The 22,909-nt window shown below is 36.5% G+C and overlaps 1 protein-coding gene across 5 annotated transcripts in view; it reads right to left on the reverse strand.

The window, feature by feature from the left end:
• SMC6 (structural maintenance of chromosomes 6) overlaps positions 1-22,909 on the reverse strand; it is an 89,900-nt gene that overhangs the window by 13,080 nt on the left and 53,911 nt on the right. For all 5 annotated transcript variants that reach the window (XM_035000631.1, XM_035000632.1, XM_035000629.1 and 2 more), the window contains 7 exons: positions 20,765-20,879; positions 19,418-19,578; positions 13,469-13,604; positions 12,225-12,305; positions 10,991-11,161; positions 3,675-3,812; positions 2,779-2,924 (listed from right to left, as the gene is read on the reverse strand). In XM_035000631.1, the coding sequence (XP_034856522.1) occupies positions 2,779-2,924; positions 3,675-3,812; positions 10,991-11,161; positions 12,225-12,305; positions 13,469-13,604; positions 19,418-19,578; positions 20,765-20,879 (948 nt within the window). The remainder of the gene's footprint in view (positions 1-2,778; positions 2,925-3,674; positions 3,813-10,990; positions 11,162-12,224; positions 12,306-13,468; positions 13,605-19,417; positions 19,579-20,764; positions 20,880-22,909) is intronic.

Here is a 22,909-nt window from a genome sequence, read left to right on the forward strand (position 1 = left end):
TTCTATCAGGTGGAGCTACCCCTTCAAATTCAAAAGCTACAGACTAACAGTTCTGAACATGCAAAAACAAAACACATTACTTCACATGGCCATTCTTAAGGACGCAATTAATTATAAGACAAAATCTCAAAAGGCTACGTAGCCCTTTGGACAAAGATAAAATACTCTCTTCACACCAAAAATACAGAAAAATGAAGACGTACATAAAAAGTTCACAGAAAAAGATAAATGAATGGTCTTAAGGCATGAAAAGATGTTCAGACTCAGTATAAGTGGAATGGAAACTAAAATTACATTGAGCTATATTCTTTTCTTTTTTTAAGGAAATCTACCCATTGGCAAAAAAAAGAAAAAAACTAAGGTTATCACACTGTTTAGGCTGAGGGGAACAAGCCCTCAGACACACTGTCCTCGGGAGTGTGAACAAGCACAGTCCCTAGAAGGGAGTCTTCCAAAATGGAGTCAATCCTATTAAAACACCCCGACTATACAATAAGACATATGTACAAAACTATTTACTCTGACCACCATTTATAACAGTAAGGGATTAGATTAGAATTCAACTATCCATTAGTAGATGATTCAATACCATATAATTATAAAAAGCAATGAGAAAATGCCTGTATATTGATATAAAAAGATCTCTACAATATATCATTAAACCAAAGAAAGCAATCTGTACAACAGTTTACTTACTGTGTTCTCTCTTGTATCTGGCAAAAATAAGAATAACATGCTCACATTACCTTGCATTTACATAAACAATGAAAGCTAATTATCTAATTATCTAATTTAATTAGATAAAAAGAGAGAAAAGTGGTAGAGATGAGACTGGAGAGAAGTAGACACCTTTCATGGGGTGCCCCTTTACACTGAATTGAAAACATGGGAGGTAAGGCCCTCTCGGGTCCTCACTTCCAAGATGACCAAGAAAAGAAGGAATAATCCTGGACGTGCCACAAAGAGCCCCTCCGCTGCACCAGCTGCGCCCATTGCACAACCTGGGACAAGGCCATTAAGAAGTAGGTTATTCATTCGGGACAGGGTAGAGGCCGCCGGGTCAGGGACATTGCCAAAGCGAGTGTCTTCGACGGCTGTGTGCGAGCCTACAGGGCTGTGCAAGCCATGCTATTCGCAGCAGGGCAGCCGGGCACTGCTCTCAGGAGGTACCACAGGACCCAACACCCCCGCCCCGATGTGGGCCCGCGGGCGCTGCCCCTTGACCTCCAGTAAGGCCGGTGGAAGGAGCCAAGTACCTAAGGACTGAAGAAAAACTGGTCTCTGGAAAAAAATAAACTGGAGATTATACTTTATTTTTGTGTGTTTGTGTTTACCTTTTAAACAAATTTTTCTTCTATTTAAATTCAATTAACATATGGTGTATTATTAGTTTCAGAGGTAGAGGTCAATGACTCATCAGTCTTATGTAACACCCAGTGCTCATCACATTACCTGCCCTCCTTAATGCCTATCCCCTAGTTACCCCACCCCCCTCCCCCTCCCCTCCAGCAACCCTCAGTTTGTTTCCTATGATTAATAGTCTCTTATGGTTTGTGGAGATTATACTTTAAAAACAAAACAAAACATGTGGGGTATTATCTATTTTAAAGAAAAACTACTCTTACTTTGTTTGTGTTTCTTCCCATTGTTTTCCACCGTTTTTGAAAACAGAATTGAGATCATTCCTGTTCCTGAACTTTGTATTATGAAAAGCTCCTCATAAAGTATAACAGATGTAATTTTTTACTATAATTCAACCAGCATCCTATAGCTGTACACAATTTCTAATTTTCCAGCTTTATAAGTAATGCTACAATAAACATACCTGGGCACAGAGTGCTTTTCTCATTTTGGATTATAATAACGAAATTTCTTGGCCAAATTGAAATTTTTGAAGGCGTTTGACATAAACTGCCTTAACGCTTTTCAGAAAAACTTTAATAATAATCACATCTAACATTTTATGTATCCTACATCCTGTTTGTTATGGACTGACTCATTTAATCCGCATAAGCACCCTACAACTACAGGTATCCCTATCTTACAGATGAAAAAATTCAGGTTCAGAGAGATTAGGTCACTGGCAAAAGTCCCATAACTGGAAGTAAAACCGCAATTCAAACCAAGGTTGTCTTGCTTGAGAAACTGTGCTTTCACTATGCTAGAGCTTCCGTTCTTACCACTAATATAAAAATAGCCATTTCACTGAAATCTCACTGACATGAGACTGACATTTTTTTTCAGCTTGACATACATGCAAATGGCTTCTAATGGTTCTGATTTGCATTTCTTTTAATTGCTTGTGAAGCTGAACATTTTTTCTTTATGAATCTTATAGATATAAAAATGGCATTTATGTTAAAATATCACTCCATGAGTTTTGTTATGATTCAGAAGAAAAAACGTTAATTATTTTTCTTAAAGATTTATTTTATTTGAGAGAGAGAATGTGTGTGAGTGGGGGGAGGGGCGGAGGGAGAGGGAGAGAAAGAATCCCAAGCTGACTCCCCACTGAGCACAGAGTCCCATGTGGGGCTCGATCCCATAATCCATGAGATCATGACCTGAACTGAAATCGTAAGTTGGACACAACTGACTGGGCCACCCAGGTGCCCCCATTATTTATTATTAAGAACACACATATGGAAAATGAGCTTGGCTGTAACTATATGCCATAGCAATACTCAAACCAAATTTATGATTTATATATAAACATTTATTTTTTATGTCTTTGTAATATATATGAATAATAAAGTAGAAAAGCTACCAACCACTTACCTCATTATTTCCTCTCGATCTCCATGACTAGCATGTTCTGCTTGTATCTTTTGTCTTAATCTATTAATTTCTTTGTCCAGAATTGATGCAGATTTTTTTACTTCTATCCGTTCTGGGCAGATTTGTCTTGCTTGTGACATTTTCTCCTAAGGTTATAGATGTTTAGTAGCTTTAAAACTCGTCTTTGACATAGTAATTCATTGTACTACTTATGCCGACAAATGCAAAGTAAAATTCTGAACTTAGGATCAGAATTTTAGATGTTTTTTAATTATTTTTATGATCAATGTTATTTCTTTAAGCTTTATATTGAGAAGAGAGTCTAGACTCTATAAATCATCAAGAGAAAATTGCATTACTATGCACAACTTTAATAATTTGTAAGCTCTCCTTATCTTCCTAGTGAAACAAATTTCAAGTAGCAGTTATGAAAAGTGTGGCACTTTTCAGTCAGCTTTCTGTGTTTTAGGGATGGCCTCTGAACACCAAATAGTACTGAAAACACAAACAAAAAGACCCTCATATTCATAAAATATTAAAAAACTCAAAGCACCTTTACACATAGTACTTATTTTACCCAGGCTACTCGGAGGAAGGGGTGCCTTTTCCTGACATAAAGCTGCTATCCACTTGCCAAGCTGGGCATTTAAGGAGCTAAGTGGCTGAGAGTGTCACTTTCTAGATCTCGCAGGGGCATGAGATTAGACCTGCTGTCTGAGCTACAGCCTTCTCCGTGGTGGGTGGCCTCGCGGATTCACTGAAACAGCAGTCCCTCTACACGAGACGGACCGTCCCCAGACCATGTGTCTGTATTTGGAAGGGTGATGTTAAGGAAAACACTTTAACAGCCCTGACTAAGGCGGTAAACAAAACATAAAAGAGAAATGTTGGATAACCTCTAGTTCTTTTTCTTTCATATTGAGTTCTCGTTTCTTTTTATTTAAAGTATCCAAGTGTTCTTTCTGCTTTTCCTCGTAATGCCGCTTCCCTCGTTTTTGGTTATCCACTTCAGAATCAGCAAGGTTTAATTCATCCTGTTTGAAGAAAGCCAAAATAATCTTTAAAGAAAAGATTGTTTAAAAAAAATTACCAGCATAGGTACAAAACGAACTGATAACTCAACAAAGTGGACAGGGTAATGTTGCTTCCAGAGACAAGCGTTGAGCTCATATCCAGGCATATGAATGGAAGTGCGAGGTTTCCACAAATTAAGAAGTCACAGTATTATATTCAAATCCTAACATGAAGTCTCCATATATTATGGTCCTTTCAACTTTACTTTGATAAGCAAGAGAGTTTTGTGGAAAGTCACAGAGTTTTAAGCCTGAAAAGACTTAAAAAAACAATGCAAGTGCTGGATATTTACAGAGGTGATCTGGTTTTTTAAAAAGGTGAGTCAGCGTGGAAGAGAAAAGGATGCAAAGATATTTGTCACTGACTTATTTAGTCATCATTCTGGAAATAAAACCTCACAATTTTAGCATTTTTAAGGTCATCTTAAGAATAAATAGTAGTGGACTACGATAAGGTAAAGATATATATTATAATGCACAATACCACTGGAAAAAGAAGAGTAATGGCTTAAAAACTAGCAGAAGCGATTAAAAAAATGAACACTAAAAATTACTAGGCTAATCCCAAAAGAAAAAGAGAGGAAACAGGAACAAGAACAATTAAAACACATATAGCTAACCATTTTCTTTTTTTAAGATTAAATGCTTTTTTTTTTTTTAAAGATTTTATTTATTTATTTGACAGAGAGACACAGCGAGAGAGGGAACACAAGCAGGGGGAGCGGGAGAGAGAGAAGCAGGCTTCCCCCCGAGCAGGGAGCCCGATGCGGGGCTCGATCCCAGGACCCTGGGATCATGACCTGAGCCAAAGACAGACGCTTAGTGACAGAGCCACCCAGGCGCCCCCGTTTTGTCTTTGTATCTATCTTCTTTTTCCGGCTTCAGGTGGGTTACTTGAACATTTTCTTAGAATTCCATTATGATTTGTCTATATATAGTACTTTTGAGTATATCTTTTTGAAGAGCTTTTTTCAGTGGTTGCTCCAGGTACTATATTTGTATTATATATATTCAACAACAGAGTCTACGGTCATAATTTTTACCAGCTTGATTATAAATCTACAAATCATACCTCCCATTCTAGTCCTTTATGCTTATTTTTTAATATAATTGTCTTAAATATTTCCTCTACATATTTTAGAACCATCTCAGACATTATTAAAATTTTATTTGCTTTTAAACATAATTTTAAAAACTCAAGAAGAAAAGGAAAAGTCTACTGCATTTACGTATATGTTTAACTTGTTTTTCTTCCTTCCTGATGTTCCAAAATTCCTCCTTTTATTGTTTTCTATTTTGAGAAATTTTAGCCATTCTGTTAGAACAAGTCTGCTGGCAACAAGTTCTCCAAATTTTCCTTCATCTGAAAATGTTTCAATTTTTCCTTTACTGCTGATATTTATGCTAGAATTAGATTATGGGTTGGCTGGTCTTTTCTTTCAGCAATTGAAAAATGTGCTACTTCCATATGGTTTTTATGGTTTCTGATGAGAAACTGGTTATCATTCAAATAGTTGTTTTTGTTTTTGTTTCCCATAGAGGTAAGGCTTCTCTCTTGGTGCTTTTAAGACTTTGTCTTTAGCTTTCAGAAGTTTGACTACGATGTGTTTTATTGTGGATTATTTTGGGTTTATCCCATTTGGGGTTCACTCACTTTCTTAATCTGTAAGTTCAGACTTTTTGCCAAATTTGAAAAGGATGCAGCTATTATTTCTTGGAGTACGTTTTTAGCCCTGTCCTCTTTCTCCTCTCTTTTGGGGACTCCAATGATACAAATGTCAGATCTTTGGGTATACAGTCTCCCAGGTCCTTAAAGTGTTACTCATTTTTTCAGACTTTTTTCTTTTCTTTTGCTTGGTTTAGTCTATTTTCTCTCTGTTGTTCAGATTTATAAGGGACAATAGTAAGAAAAATTATGGAACAACTACATGTTCAATACGTGTGATAAACTTCAAGGAGACAATAAAATCCCTAAGTAGAAGACTTAAATAGCTCCGTATCAACTAAAGAAATCGAATTCATAAAGAAACTACAGGCCACAAAGAAAATTACAGGCCAAGAAAGCTTTGCTGGTAAATACTATATATAAAAAAGAAATAATTCCAAATATGCAAAAACTTTCAGAAAAGGGAAGGGAAACACCTCCAAACTTATTTTATAAGGCCAATATAGCCATAATAAAAAAAAAAAAAATCAAACACATCACAAGAGAATCAAAGAGTAATGAATAAACAAGGGCCAAAAATCTTCAAGAGGAAGATTGGAATGGAATGTTAGCCACAAAAAAGAAAGAAATCCTGCCATTTGCAACAACATGGATGGAACTAGAGAGTATTATGTTAAACGAAATAAGTCAGAGAAAGACAAATACTATATGATTTCACTCATATGTGGAGTTTAAGAAAAAAAACAAACGAACTAAGGGGAAAAAAAGAGAGAGAGGCAAATCAAGAAACAGACTCTAGAGAACAAACTGATGGTGACCAGAAAGGAGGTGGTGGGGGGATGGGTGAAATAGGTGATGGGGATGAAGGAGGGCACTTGTGATGAGCAAAGGGTGTTGTATGAAGTGTTGAATCACTATATTGTACACCTGAAACTAATCTTGCACTGTATGTTAACTAACTGGAATTCAAATAAAAACTTAAAAAAAAAATCTTCACTAAAATTTTGATGGATTTCAGAACCACCAAAAGAAGGTTTAGCCTGGCAGTTTGTTCATTTAGTCTTATATACAAAGACTTGTACACTAATGCTCAAGGCAGCTTTATTTGTAATAGCCCCCAAACTGGAAGCCCGTATGTCCCTCAGTAGGTAAATGAATAAACAAACTGTGATATAGCAAATACAATGGAATAGTACTCAGCAATAAAAAGGAATGAATTACTGATTCAAGTAAAAATAAGGATGAATATCATAATCAAAAAGAACAACTTTTATTCCATTCACTTTCAAAATATAGTGTAGACATACGTGCTAGACCATGTGTTATGTTCTGAAAAAGGTCAAACCAAAAAACAGTAAGAGTACAAAATGTGTGATTCCATTATACATAATTCTAGAAAGTGTGTAGACTATAGTAATAGCAAGCAGATTGGTAATTAGAGACAAGGAGAGGGGGTGAGGAGAGAGAGATTATAAAGGGACATGGGGAAACTTTTGAGTGTGAAGGACACGCTCCATTCTCTAATTGTGTGGTTTCATAGGTTATACATGTCAATACTTATCAAACTGTACACTTTCATGTGTATTCAATGTACATCAGTTATATCTCAATAGAACTTTTTAAAAGTCTCCTTATTTGGGACGCCTGGGTGGCTCAGTTGGTTAAGCGTATGCCTGTGGCTCAGGTCATGATCTCAGGGTCCTGGGATCGAGTCCCATATCAGGTCTCTTCCTCTCCTGTTCCCCCTGCTTGTGCTTCCTCTTTCTCCCTCTATTTCTCTGTCAAATAAATAAATATAAAAAAAATCTTAAAAAAAAAAAAGTCTCCTGATTTAAGGACCACCAAATTAAATTTTACTCAGTTTGTTGGTTTGTTTTTTGGGCCTAGCACTAGTCATATACACTGTGATGATCATGGTCATCCTCAAGAGTTACAGTCAGAAACGGAGAAAGAAATAAACACCAACCAAAACAGTAAAAACAGCATCAAGAAAGACAGAATATTTGGAAGTGTCCCAAAAGGAAAAGAACTTATGAAGTATCTAAAAACTGAAAATATTTACCTCATACAACACAGGATACAGGCTATCTTATAAGACTACAATTTACTGCATCTTGCTCATACTGCTAAAAATAACTATCTCCCATGATAGATGTCTGATTATAAGAGTTCTATTAAAACTAAAGACACTGTTACATAGAGGATGGAGAAAAGCTGTTCCTTTACTTCAAACAGAATTTTAAAAAATGGGTGCAACTGATGTAGTAGGAGACATTACAATTAGAAAATTGAGTAACTTATGAAACAGGATGGTTGAACACTGAAGTTTTCAAATCATTTGTGGTAGGAGCTTTCACACTAAATAGGTCCACATTTGCTTCAGGGAGCCAAAGGGTAAAGTGTTTCAGGCCACGTTTGTGCTGGCTAATCTCCCCTCCCGGCAACTGTGGAAAGGTATGGATTGAACTTGTAAAATAGGACGAAAAGAAACTAAGCTGATGTCACTACCCCTTCCTCCACATTTACCATGATTGTGTGATCTGTTCTTGTGTACTTCATAAATGTATGTCCTGGGTATCATCGAATTTAAAACCAAAAGTGATGGGCGCCTGGGTGGCTCAGTTGGTTAAGTGACTGCCTTGGGCTCAGGTCATGATCCTGGAGTCCCTGGATCGAGTCCCGCATCAGGCTCCCTGCTCGGCGGGGAGCCTGCTTCTCCCTCTCCCACTCCCCCCTGCTTGTGTTCCCTCTCTCGCTGTGTCTTTCTCTGTCAAATAAATAAATAAAATCTTTTAAAAAAAAAACAAAAAACAAAAGTGAAGCAAGAGAGTATTTTATTTCATTTCATTTTACTGATGAAAGGAAGGCCTACAGATATGAACAGCCAGTTAACGACACCCATCCTGGGCTAGGTGAGGACTAGGAGGGATTAGGTCTAAAATTAAAGTCTGATGTGGCCCCAAACCTGTAGCATTTCTAACCTTTAAGAAGTTACAGCCTTTAAAAAGCAAGCTGGGATGGTAGAAGGAACATAATCACTACAAAATGTTCTTCTCTTGGATGTCTAAGGCAACCAGCGTTACTCAGCAACATTAGATAAACTGCTACAGTATTATCACTGCCACTTGTTTCATATAAACCTGTATCAATTATGAGGTTTTAAAAAACTATAAAACATTACCTTGGAATTTTTAAAAGCACAGTCACCCTTGATCCAAACAAACTCTCTATATTAGAAACTGAGAGGCCTTCCTACTCTAATAATGTAGACCATCTCTCTTTGTAGGCTCAATGTGGGTCACGTTCCCCCAACAACAAATTTAACTTGCAACTAAAACTAAAGCATTAAATTTGCAATATAAATCAAAACAAACTGGTCAAAGTGAGAAAAATATTCCCCATACCAAAATTTCAATGACTATGTATCTGAACAGAGTACTTTACCCCTCATCACCCCTGACACAACATGAACAACTGTCCTAAAAGCAAACAGATTACATCTTAAACCTGCTAGTACATCTTGATGGCAGTGTCTCAGGAATTAAATTATTTTGTTAGCCTGTTGGTCCTGCCGTACAGCATGACATGACATTGGGGAGGAAAAGCCTCTGGGCTACTGGCTGACTGCAAGGAAGTTCACTGAAGGACTCGCCTCCTGGCTTTCAGTTATTTGCAGCCTAGGCAAAGAGCTAAGATCAAGAATCCTTACTGCCTTCTGCCCGTATTTTCTGCTCTTATACTTATTCACACTCCCAATTCCAGGAGTTGTGTTAGCCTAGAGGTCCCTAAAAGAACAGAACAGAGCTTACTCTTCATCATTTCTTGTTTTGAATTTTAAATTGTCTGGGATGAATAATTTAGGTGCTTATCTTTCCTTTCCTATACTGTTTTAATGTACTTCATCATTTTGATTTTAAGTCACCCTGTTCCATCCCTTACCCATTTAAAATATTTTTTTAATCCTACCTTTGTTGTGACTTCACTTCTCTAATTCCTGAGTCCTGAATTCTACCTTGCTTATTCCTGACGATTTTTAAAACTTATCTTACTCTGTCTTATTTTGTTTTCTTTTTAAAAAACTAATTTTGCCTTTTTTTAGACTTTTTGCCTTTTTCTTATTTCCTGTAGCAAATGCTTTCTTAATTATTTTCCTCAATATTACCTTCAATACATTTTCCTTCCTCACAATTTTAATATTTAAACTTTATATTCTTTGGGGTGCTTGGGTGGCTCAGTCGGTTAAGCATCTGCCTTCGGCTCAGGTCATGATCCCAGAGTCCTGGGATCGAGCCCCACGTTGGGCTCCCTGCTCAGCGGGAAGCCTGCTGCACCCCCCCTCCCCACTCATGTGGTCTCTCTCTGTCAAATAAATAAATAAATAAATAAAATCTTTAAAAAAAATAAACTTTATATTCTTCTTGATCATATAACTTATCCGTCTGTTTTCCCATTTTTTATTCTTATCGCGAAGAGAAAAGAGTTCAGCTGCCCTGGATTGTAAAGTCAGGCGGGAGCCCAGCCCCAGACAGCTGCTCCACAGAGACCACAGCAAACCGTTTTTCCAGGCAGGACGTCTGGTACCTTCCTTTCATATTCTCCCAACTCTGTAAGTTAGGTTTTCTAAAATTTTCAATGGACACAAGTATAGTAAAAGTTACAGGCACAATTCTTTTAACCTATTAAAATACCTAAATCCATTTTGATTCAAAGGGGGTAGTTTTCCTTAAAAAAAAAAGGGGGGGGGTTATGTTGAAATCGTATCATCAACATACCCCTCTCAGAGTCTTAAAATATACTATTCATTCTTCTCAGAGTCTTATAAATAAAATTTAAAGTTCTGAGAATTGAACTATGCATAAAAATGATGATGATAATAAGTTATTGATAACTAAGCTAATAAACAACACAGGGAAATGTACACCATTTAATTGTTAAATAATTTTATTTTCTCAATTTGGTTTCAAAAAGCATTTGTTTAAAAAAAAAAAGCCAGTTTAATTCAGGCTGGAACATTAACAGAGATATATCAATAAATAAGAATTCAGTGGTACTTTATTTCAAGTTGGCTTTTATATCTAATATATAACTCTATTTTTATATAACTAATCCCTGAATTACTGAAGGAAAGCAAGGAGGGACAAGAGAATAGGTGAGCAAAGAAACAGAACAGACGGACAAGAAAATATCCCTGCTTCTGGTTCTAAAAAAAAGAAGAAGAAAATCACAAAATAAAGAGGGAACAAAAGCTGTAATCTTCTGGGGGAAACAATTTGGCAATTTATGGTCCTAAAGACATGAACAGAAGTGTTTAATTCTAATTGACCTACTGATGAAAATTTGGTTTATATCCCATTTTATGTGGTTATATTTACATTTGACCATAACTTCTATTAGAGAAATATCTAGCAAGTAAAGCATGGATATACAACTGAAACATAAAATACACATATAACAGAATAACAATAACATATACCTTAAGTGGATCTGCTAGGTCTGAAAGCTGATTAATTTTCTGTTTAATTGCATCATACTTGTTTTCTGCTTCTATTTTCAGACTTTTAAGATGTTCCATATTTCCTTTTTGTTGTTCCATATTTTTCTCAACCATTTTCATTTTGATTTTATTTTCTTGGGCTTCGTCTTCCTGGTTACATTTACAGAGCATATGGAGTTAATTAAAATACTTAAGTTATGAAATAGAAAAACTGTGAAATTCTGAGAGAGGAGACACTACAGATTCTAGGCAATCTGATGAAAGACAAATACAAAGAACACTAGCATATTTTCATACTCTTAGTGGTAAATCAGGAAGTAGAAGAAAATGATTCAACAAAAAGACTGACATTTGGGAGATAAGTTAAACTGTACTGTGCTTGAGGTCATAATCAAACGGAAGAACTTTTATCTAGTTACTCTTTCTTTCAAAATGCAGTGTATTTAACTAGCGCCAGCCAATATGTTAGATGCTGAGTAAACAAAGATGACCAAGACATAATCCATACCTTCAAGAAATCTATGGAATTAAGGCAGAAAAATAAACAGTGAAGAACAAGATTACTAATAAAAAATGAAGACAAATTCTCATTCACGTAAAGCTCCAACAGACTTTATCTATCTTGCTCACTGTGATATCCCCAGCACTTAATATGGTGCCTGGTGCAGAGTGGATACTTAATAAATACTTAACCATTTTAACCAGACCCCAATCTATCTAATGCACTGCTTACTGTAACTCAGAGAAGTTAAGCTGAATGTAATAAACAGTTCCTTGAAAAAAAAAAATAGAGTAACAAATGTGTGATAAATTAAAATGCAAACCAGTTTCTTAGGGGGAAAAAACCCCAACAATGCAGAGACCAGCTAAACTGACTAAAAGATATCCATTAATATTAATTCTGATTAACTGTGAAATATACTATGCTAGGCTGTTTGGTTTGAAAGGCCACTTGTTAGAAGCACACTGTTTAAGCTTTTTTAATTACATGTAGTAGAAGACAAAATCAATTATTATGCATGCACGTTACATATACAAAACATTAAGGAACCTGAATGCCAGGTAGTTTCTACCTTATATGCAAATGAAGACAGCAACCATAAAAAGTAGCTCCAATTAAAAGGATTTAAAAAAGGCTGAGAGTAGATGCTATTAACCTAAATGACTGCTGTGTCCTTTAACATTACATTTAAACTGAGGAAAAGAATCTTACCAACGTTGCAATATCTACAGACTGGTGTTCTTCTATATTCTCAAGTTCCCGAATTTCAGAAATACTTTCTGTTATTTTTACCTGAAAGAAAAGTATTTCAATTTTAGTAACATAAAATAAATTAAGGGGGTGCCTGGCTGGCTCAGTCAGTAGAGCATGTGACTCTTGATCTCAGGGCTCTGAGTTCGAGCCCCATGTTGGGTGTAGAGATTAGCTAAAAAGAGAAAATCTTTAATAAATAAATAAATAAATAAATAAATAAATAAATAAATAAATAAATAAATTTAAAAACATAACAAAACCCCAGAATGTATTTGGCGCCTTCTAAGAAACTCTTCATTGCACTTAATCCACAAAGTTCTTACTCTGCTTTTGTTACAGAGGGTTCTGTAGCTAATGAAAAGAGACCACAGTAGTATTAAATGAACAAAAGGAAGTTGTATATAAAGTCTGCAGTGATCACCCTTATTTCTAATCCACAAACATGGAAAAAAAGATGGAAGAACTCCATCTTAGCATTTAAAATGATGACAATGTTGAATCCATTGAGTAAATCCTTTTCTGAAACACTCAGATTGAGGTTATGGCAAGATTACTCCAATGCAGGGCTTCACAAAGTACAACCCAAGCAGCAACCCTCCCCAGGGGCTTCTGAGACTCTTTCAAGGGGTCATGAGGTCAAAACTATTTTCATAAAAACACCAGGACATTATGCAACCTTTTTACTATTTACAAAAATATAAAAATGTCAATTTTCTCACGGAATATTTTTGGTTTTGGAAAAACATAGCTATTTGCCATTAAAATGTTATTTTTGTTAACACATGAGTTTTTGTTAAGTGAACCAATAAATATTCTTAAAGTTTGTTTCAATCTTTTAGAAGATTTATTTGAGAGAGAGAAAGAGCGAGCGAGCGCGTGCGAGCATGAGTGGGATGAAGGGCAGAGGGAGAAGACTCCCCACTGAGTTGGGAAACCTCAATGCGGGCCTCGATCCCATGACCCTGAGATCATGACCTGAGCCAAAGGCAGCCACTTAACCAACTGAGCCACTCAGGCGCCCCTTAATTTTTAATAATTATGTTAAAACCACATAAATGAAAGCTCTTTTAAGACTGTAGAGGGTCTTGAGGCCAAAATACTTGAGAACTGCTCCTCTAAAACTACATGAATGGTAGGATCTTAAAAATAACTTGTAAGTAGGTAAGTTGAGAAAAACAAAGGGACTTTTTTTTTTTTTTTACCTTTAACTCTCTATAATGTATTTGGCGCCTTCTAAGAAACTCTTCATTGTGCTTAATATCCTTTTCAAGGGCAGACAAATGTTGCTGAAGATTTAATATCTGGGCCTTCTTATTTTCAACTTCATTCTCTAAGTCACTGGACAGAGAGGAGAGGATAAAAAAACACCTTAAATCTGTTTCTGAAAATCACAAATATTTTAGGTCTTTACAAAGAAGAGCTTATTTGTGATAGCTTATTTGCAAAACTCTATCTAGTTAGACCAGTTCTATATTCCTACCAAGTTATCAATAACATGAAAATACAGACATTTCAGAAGACATCTAAACTGGAGTCATATTTTATGCATTTCATTAAGAAATATTTATGATTTTTTTTTAAAGATTTTATTTATGTATTTGACAGAGACACATCAAGAGAGGGAATACAAGCAGGGGAGTGGGAGGGGGAACACAAGCAGGGGAGTGGGAGAGGGAGAAGCAGGCTTCCCACAGAGCAGGGAGCCCAATGCAGGGCTTGATCCCAGGACCCCGAGAACATGACCCAAACCGAAGGCAGACGCCCAACTACTGACCACCAAGGCACCCCAATATTTATGATTTCTGTGTGGCAGGCACCATGCACAGTGACAGGCAGAGGTGGAAACAGAAATAAGACATAAAAGAATCAAACAAACAGGAAAAAAACCCAGGAAATAAGCCATAACGTTAAAATGTGAACAGGATACTTTATATCTTACAGAACTACGGGAACATACAAGTGAGTCTGGGGCAAGTGACAACTGAACTGTATTCTCTAAAGGTTCCCTCAGCTGGACCAACTAGGGACATGGAAAGACAGACACCAAAGCACAGAGAAGTGAAACAGAGAAACCCGATAGCTCATCATGTGCTGTCGTTGGGTAACTGCGGGAATGGAAGGGATGGAGAGGGGGACAATGAAAAGGGATGGAAAAGAAAAAGTCAGCAGATGCCAAAGCCATAAAGGGTCTCTGCGACAGGAGTCACTGTCTTCAGAAGTCACCTCTTCCTGCCTCATTGACCCAAGCACCTGTCTCCCAAAGTCATGTGCCTGGTGGGAGAGAACCACTTTTGCAGTTAAAAACTTGTCTCTGTGCCATTTTTCAGTAAGATGCATATTTTTCCACATTTTAACATCTCTGAAATCATGTTCCAGTTCATGGTTCAATTAGCAGCATTTTTTCTTTTTTAGTAACAGAGCAGCTTAAATTTGATGAAATACTGTAACTGTGCTACCTTGCCAGAATCCTCAAAATTAGAAAAAACACTCAAAAAATGTCAGCTGAATGAATGATAAACATGAGGAAAGGAGGACAATACTTGTGGTATTTCTGGTAAAAATGGGGATAGATATAAGCACTTAAGATGGCTCCTCAAGATTTAGTAAGAAATATTTGAATTACTATATATAAATCTATACCCTTATTAACAAATAAATGTAATTGCACTAAAAACAATAAAATATTTACCAAGTAAACAAACTCTGAAACCCAGAGCCTAAACCAAAAATAAAAACCAGCGAAATAAGCACAGACAATATTGTTATACTATTTCCTGAATACTTAGAATAAATTTAAGCAATCAACATAATCTGTATAAACAAAACTACTAGACTGTACAACTTCCTTTTCACTGGGTAGGATGAATTCTGTTACACACTTTCTTTTTTTTTTTAATTTTATTTATTTATTTGAGAGAGAGACAGAGATAGCGGCAGAGATAGTGACAGAGAGCACAAGCCTGCTTCTCCCTCTGCTCCCTGCCGAGCAGGGAGCCCGACGTGGGGCTCGATCCCAGGACCCTGAGATCTGAGCCAAAGGGAGACGCTTAACTGACTGAGGCACCCAGGCACCCCTGTTACACACTTTCATATAGTGTTCCTCCTTAGTTTTTAATTAATTTTTATACGGAGCAAGAACCTTTGCTACCTAATGAAACAGGTACAACTAAGCTAAGCATGTGTGCGTTGTTTGCGTGGGATGAACACAGGCTCCTGAGCTGCCTATCCAAGTAGTACTCTCCCCAGTCTCCAGCCCTTAGTCTGCTATGTTTGTCTCCACAGCACTTGACCTAGTTAGTATTCATCTATATTCTATGTCCACCTTCTTAATATAAGCTCTGGGATAAGGAATATTTTGCACTTTATTTTGTGCTGTGTCTTGTGCCCAGATCAGGACCTGGCACATTAAGTACTCATTCAATATCTGTTTTAAAGAACACATGAAAGAATAAATTCAAAAAACACACTTTGGAAAATTACATTAAATATGTTACAGTATTTTGGCAATTAAAAAATCCACAGGTAAACTTTTTTTTTCTGATCTTGTATGTAAGCAGTAACTGCACTGGAATTATTCCAAGAGCTACCTTAGACATTTTTCTTGCACCTTATGTGTACTTTCATCATGGGAAACCACACTGGGATAATCAAACCAAGTCACTACCTGTAGTTAGAACTTAAAACCCTTTGCCTGTTAAGAAGTCACTTTGTTCATTATGAAATTGTGAAATATAATCTTTTCGCTTAAATTCCAGGGCCGTTTTTCATCAATAGGAATCTGTCAGTGCTGAGTTGAAGAGGGTGTAGAGAAGCACCCTTCATATACTTGCAGTATGAGGGGAAATCGGGGAATCTTTCTGGAGTCATTTAGAAATCACTGTTAAATGGTCAACTTACTCAAAAATAAAATAAAAATGTTAAATTATCTATTTTAATAAATATTAAAGCTCATTTAATATTACACATATCAAAAATATTAGTAATTGCTTAATATTATTAAATATTTAAAATTGAACCATAAATTATTTATTAATATATCAATTATAGTCATTTGGCAACAGCTATTAAATAACTTAAAAATTCATATATCCTTTTACTTAGCATTTCTACTATTAAGAATTTAAGCTATGCACACACTTCCAAAACTATGCCGAGATCCACATATGTGTGTTCGCTCTGCAGCACTGTTATAAGAGGAAATGGTAAACAACTCCTAGGTCCATCAACAGGGAACTGGTTAAGCAGCATATTGATATAGCCATACCGAGAGGCAGTTCTAAATGTGCTGACATGATACGACTGCCAGATACAACATTGACAGAAAAAAAGCAAGATAGAGAAACCATATGCATACTTATACATAGCACAGTATGGATGAACTTTACACGTAAGTGAAAGAAGCCAGGCACAAAAGGTTGCATATCATTTGTTTCCATTTATATGAAACATCCAGAATAGACTAATCCATAAAGACAAACGCATAAAAGGATTAGTGGTTGCCAGGAGTTGGGGATTGCGGAAGTAATAACGGCTAATGGGTATGGGTTTTTCTTCTGGTGTGATAAAAATGTTCAGGAATTAGCTAACTGTGATGTTTGCACAACCCTGTGAATATAATAAAAATCTCTAAATTGTATGCTTTAAAATAGAGTGAATTTTATAGTATGTGAATTATATCTCAATTCAAAAAGTCACTGTATGGTACAAGGATATAACCTGGGAACACGTATAAGAAACTACTCAACTATTTACTTTTGAAAGAGGGATGAGGGTGTGCCTGGGTGGCTCAGGTCATGATCCCAGGGTCCTGGGATGGAGTACCGCCTAGGGCTCCCTGCTCAGCGGAGAGCCTGCTTCTCCCTCTCCTCCCCGCCTGTGCTCTCTCTCACTAACTCTCTTTCTCTCAAATAAATAAATGAAATCTTTAACAACAAAAAAGCGATGAGAACAGTTCATTCTGTATACTTTTCTACACTGTTTGAACTTTCTCACCATATGCATATATTACTTTTAATTATTTTTTTAAATGTCAACAAGGACCATGGAGAAACAGGATTATGAGCTACTTTTGTTTCCCAATTTATACTTTTCTATATTTAAAAAACACTAGTGAATTTTTCTAAACTTCCAAATATCAGGCAACTATCACACTGGTTCAGGTCAAAACAGATGACACAAAAGTCATCTAAGTATCATTAAAACTTGGTATATTTTCTTTCTTTTCTTTCATTTTTTAAAATTTATTTTTATTTTTTCCAGAAAATCCAGGAATTTTATTCCCTTCAGTGCCTTCATCTCCCTCCTACATTCTTTCAGACTTGGCTTTTTTAGCTATTAGCCTTTTTCTCTCTCTTTTTTTAACTGAAGTGTAGTTTACATACAATATTACATTAGTTTCAGGTGTACAACATAGTGATTCAAAATTTATATATTATGAGGTGACCACCACAATAAACTAGCAGCCACCGGTCACCAAAGTCATTAAAATATTAATAACAATTAATATTAATTATATTCCCTACACCGTACATTACATCTCTATGACTTACTTATTTTCCAACTGGAAGTCTGTACCTTTTAATCCCCTTCATCACGTTCAGCCATCCCATCATCCCTCTCCCGTTTGGAGAGAGACTGTTCAACCACCAGATTGTTCTCCATATCTATGAGTCGGTTTCTGTTTTATTTTATTTGTTCATTTGTTTTGTTTTTTAGGTTCCACATATAAATGAAATCATACAGTATTTGTCTTTCTCTGTCTGACTGACTCAAATTAACATAATACCCAGAACACTATATTTATAATTAATAAAGTTTATCAATGTGGGAAACAATTTTTTAAAAACCAGTGTTCATCTGGCTTTTAAAACAAAAGATGTGTCCCCTACACATTAATGTGAATACTGTTAACTAAAAAATGAAGGTAAGTATCAACTTGAAACCTTTACTACTAAAATGTTGGAATCAGAGATGCCAACTTGCTACTGGGGTATATTTACAATCTCTTCCAATAGTGCCATACTTCTTTTTTTTGAAGACTCGGGACACAAATACACAAGGCAATTTTTGTTGAAAGGGAAGTGTAAGCAACATAGTGTAATACCACCATGATATTTTTATATATTTGTACTCAGGTCTGCTTGAATACCATATAATTTAGTCTTACCACGTTAAGAATTGGCAAGGCTGGATTTAAATGTCATGGCACAACGGACAAAAGCTTACCACTTTACAGGTCAGTTTTACACAGCACATTCACACATTTATCCTCTAAGACTCAGTGTCAATGTAAAATGTGTGCTTTGTGCCATGACACCAAGTTGCTGGTCATTCAACTTTTTTCTGTTGCTAAATAAGTTTTACCAAACTTTCTGATAACCATTATGGCTCCTGGTCTTTACACTGCTCTCAAAGTCACATAAAAATGACTAGTCTTATCTGAAAACAAGAGAGATATTTCAAAAAAACTCTCATTTCTCTTACATATATAAGTCATTTAGAATACTTTCACCTTTACTCAATTTTCTTAGACATTTATTTTACTTAAGTTCTAAGTTCTTCTACTGAAGGTCTTGCAGGTCACTAATTTAGTTTCAACCCATTAATTTGTCACCTGAATTCATTTGGTTAGAGAATCATGTTTTTTGGTACCAAAATTCCTTTCTGCAATGCTTGTGAATCTCCTTAAATACACTTACTAGTTTTCTGTTCAACTTCTCGCTTTGTCTCCCCTGGCAGCTCGATCTTCCTAGATGCGTGCTCTAATTGTGCCGACTGATCTTTTTAGACCAGTGCAACTCAAGGTACAGTCAGAGACGGAATATGGAACCTATGCTCTCACTGAGCGAAGTCAGAACTAAACGATGGGATAGTGATGCAGCTGATGCACATTCTGAGTTCAGCTCCTTTGTCTGCAGACCAGCTGGTCAAGGGAACACACTTTGTGTTCTTAGCACAGAATACTATTGTCAAAGTGATGATGGGAAATAACCATCAACCTAGAATTCTACACCCAGCTAAATGATCTTTTAAGCCTGAACAGATTACTCACAATCCTTCCCTGAAATAACTTACTAATAGAGTAATATGAAGGGAACCAAACCCTATAGGAAGCAGTAGGAATACCACAGCAATGCTACATTGACACTAACCTTATCTCAGAATCCACATCTTTGCTTAGGAATTTAGGTCTTGTATTTTCAGATGAATAGTAACGTCCTGCAAAGACTTGATCACCATCAGCAGTAAAAGCTTCTCTACAATTCTTGGGTGGCTTTTGGGACTGCATTACTGCACGAGCTACAGAATTATTCTAAAAAAATACAGGGGGGAGAAATACATTTTTGAAGTTATGCCATAGCATTTCTGATACACAATTTCAAAATGTTACCTATCATTATTTTAAGATTCAAGTATTTTTATTTAAACATTTAAACATAAGTAAAATAATTCCAAAAAATTAAAGAATTTCAAAAACAACTCTCATGATTCAAAGAATTAAAACTACTGACAGCCTTTAGAACAATATAGTAAGCAAGGTTTTATGACAAACTGATTTTAAGTTCTAATGCTGTTATCCATTAAAATTAAAATTTTAAGTACATTTTCACATGAAAGTGTCTACTTAGATCAGAGTTCACACAAGTCTTACTTTTTCTAAATGACTTTAACAGCCTGAAAAGAAAGATGTGAATGAACAGCAAATTGCAATAAAAGATGAGTATACTGAATTACGTGGGGGAAAGCCTAGAAATAAGCCCTAGAAGAAGTAAAATGGGCATCAGGCTTAATGGAGGCCTAGCCAATCTCTGGGGACAGACAAGAGGACTTCATTATTTCCTTTCAAGGATCCTTCTAAAATATGAGTGAGCAAAGCACACAGATAATTACAATATGACCCTGCAACACATACACGGTATATATATTTAAATTACTGATATAATTACTTCTCAGTTTGTTATTGAGATAAACAAACTGTTTTGATTAGATCTGTTTTGAATTTCCTAGTTCCTTCTCAGCAAATTTATGCCAATGATGATCTAACCCAACAAATACATAAAAATACACAGGTGAAGAGTAAATAATGATTTATTTTACAATACTTTTAAAGTTTTAAGATAAAGAACTCATAAAATATCAAGTAGAGTATTTGCTTAAAAATAGAATAATAATACACTTATCTATAAGGGTAAATAAAAAATGGATTTGGCAGACAATTAAGAAAGAACGAATAACAAAAAATTTATGGCATCATTCACCAAAATCATATGTATTTGTGAAATATTTACTGAGGAACAGCCAAAAATATAAAGTTCCTTCAGGCAGAAAATGCATAAACCAACCAGCTCTGTATTATTCTATAGTTTCCTATAAGGTAAAAGTACAGCAGTAAGACATATTAACAACTCCATAATATAGAAGGGGAAGAGGATTTATATAGCCAACCTCAGTTTTGGAAATTTAAAAGTATATAAAATGCAGCAAGCATCTTATCTTACTTTGATCAGAAGCACTGTCTCTATGCTTCTCATGTCAATCAGGCTGTTTGCAACCACTGCATTATCTATTTCTAAAGCTGTCAGGACTGTTGGAAACTCTGGATGATAAGCAGCTCTAGGAGACAAAAATATGTAGGTATTAAAAAATTACATATTAAAAAATATGTAAGTATTATCAAACTTTAATTTTATATACATATCTTTTTAATGTGTGACTATAGGTAAGACAATGGAAAATATCTGATAACATTTGAAAACACCTGTAATAGGTTTATTTTATCTAAATAGCAAACATTTATATTATGTGCTAGGAATTCTAAGAATATTATAAATAATATCAGCTCATTGAATCCTCATAATAACCATGGGACTGATAATGTTATTCTCTAATTTAAAGGAGTTTGTTCTCAAGATGGGGGAGGCAAACCACTGGCCTAGGATTTAAAGCAGAGAGAAGTCAATGGAGTAGGAAAGTTTAAGGTTCAGGAGAGAGTTGAAGTAATTAAAAGAAACAGTCCAACAAACCAGGCAAGAAAGCATGCAATTCAGAGCCTACATAGAATAAAGAGCTTTGGAGAGCAAGAGCATCTCTTGTGCTGAGCAGGACAGATGTACAGATGCAGACACAGAACTGGGTGGCCAGCATGCCGAGCAGTTCAGCAGCCTGTACTTCAGAGTGAACAAAGCCGTTTTTATAGGAAAGGAAATTATCCCCAGCATCTCCTGGGGAGCTATACACTCCCCTAGGCTCCTCTGATGAGGTTCTCTAATGTGAGCCTAATATACCGGATTCATTCTAATATTCCAAGGGTGTTTTACTATTCTTTTCTAGATTAAAATAACATGCCCAGGGTGCCTGGGTGGCTCAGTTGGTTAAGCGACTGCCTTCGGCTCAGGTCATGATCCTGGAGTCCCGGGATCGAGTCCCGCATCGGGCTCCCTGCTTGTCAGGGAGTCTGCTTCTCCCTCTGACCCTCCCCACCTCATGTGCTCGCTCTCTCTCTCATTCTCGCTCTTTCAAATGAATAAATAAAAAAAAATAATAATAAATAAATAAATAAAATAACATGACCAGTTTTAAAATTTAGTGTTTGAACCACAATATATACTGATAAAGTTCTTCACCAAAAATCACCCCTCCAAAATGTCTGCAAAGGCAGGTGAAGTTGAGAGAATATTAAACATACCCGACCTGTCAATATTCTGTCAACACCTAAAAGAAACATCCAACTTCCTCTACTACGCCACCAACTTGAACTTCAGCATAATTCCAAACTACTCTGAAAGGCGAATGCCTGGAGCTGCTCCATTAACCTCTGACTTCCCACTGTCACCACGAGCTACAGCCGCACTGTTCCCGGCTTACCACGCCTGTTCAACCTGCTCTCTCCCTGCATCCAGTACATTTACAGATTTGCTCCCACACCTCACTTTCTTCCCTCTCCAGCCTCATAGCCAATCAATGAACTCCTTTCTCAATTGCGTCCCTCTTCTTCTGTAATAACTACCCATTCTAACAAATCCTACTATAGTATCAGTCCAAGAGTACGTACACATTCTCACCTCAAACCTATTAAAAAGCCAAAAATCCTGCAGCCATGGGCGTTTGAATCCTGAGTGGATGTTGGTTCAGCTTCCTCACTCACTCTCCCCAAACCTACCCAACTCCGAAGGCCCTCATTCTCAGCACACAGATTCACCTATTTCCAAGAAGTGACCTCATGCTGCACAAATGGAGCTCATTCTGCACCCCTTCACAGGATGATACGCTGCTAGGAGACTGGAAATACAACCACTGGGAAACACGGCGTGCCGGCAGGGCGGTGCCAGGCATTGCTACTCATGGGAGTTCGTGCAGCGGGTCACGACGGCGCAGTCCCATCAGCTGTTCAGGACCCGTCCCTGTTCCCCAAAGGACAGTGCTGGTGCAGAAGCCAAGCTCTCCCAGTAATCTCCTAGGGACAGTTTCCAAGGTCCCCATAGGGAAATGCTCAACTGCAAGTCACCATACTGGCTTTCCACCAGCTGTCCAGAGTTTTCTCACTCTAGATGCAACTAGCCTGCCAGGGGGCATCTTTACCATAAGCAATGTTGTCTGATAGAACAACTGAAATTTCCCTTCTATCAGGTTTTAGAAATCAGGAT

This window comes from Mirounga leonina, unplaced genomic scaffold (genome assembly GCF_011800145.1).
Source record: "Mirounga leonina isolate KUSES-001 unplaced genomic scaffold, KU_Mleo_1.0 Mir_125, whole genome shotgun sequence".
NCBI classification, from domain to species: domain Eukaryota; kingdom Metazoa; phylum Chordata; class Mammalia; order Carnivora; family Phocidae; genus Mirounga; species Mirounga leonina.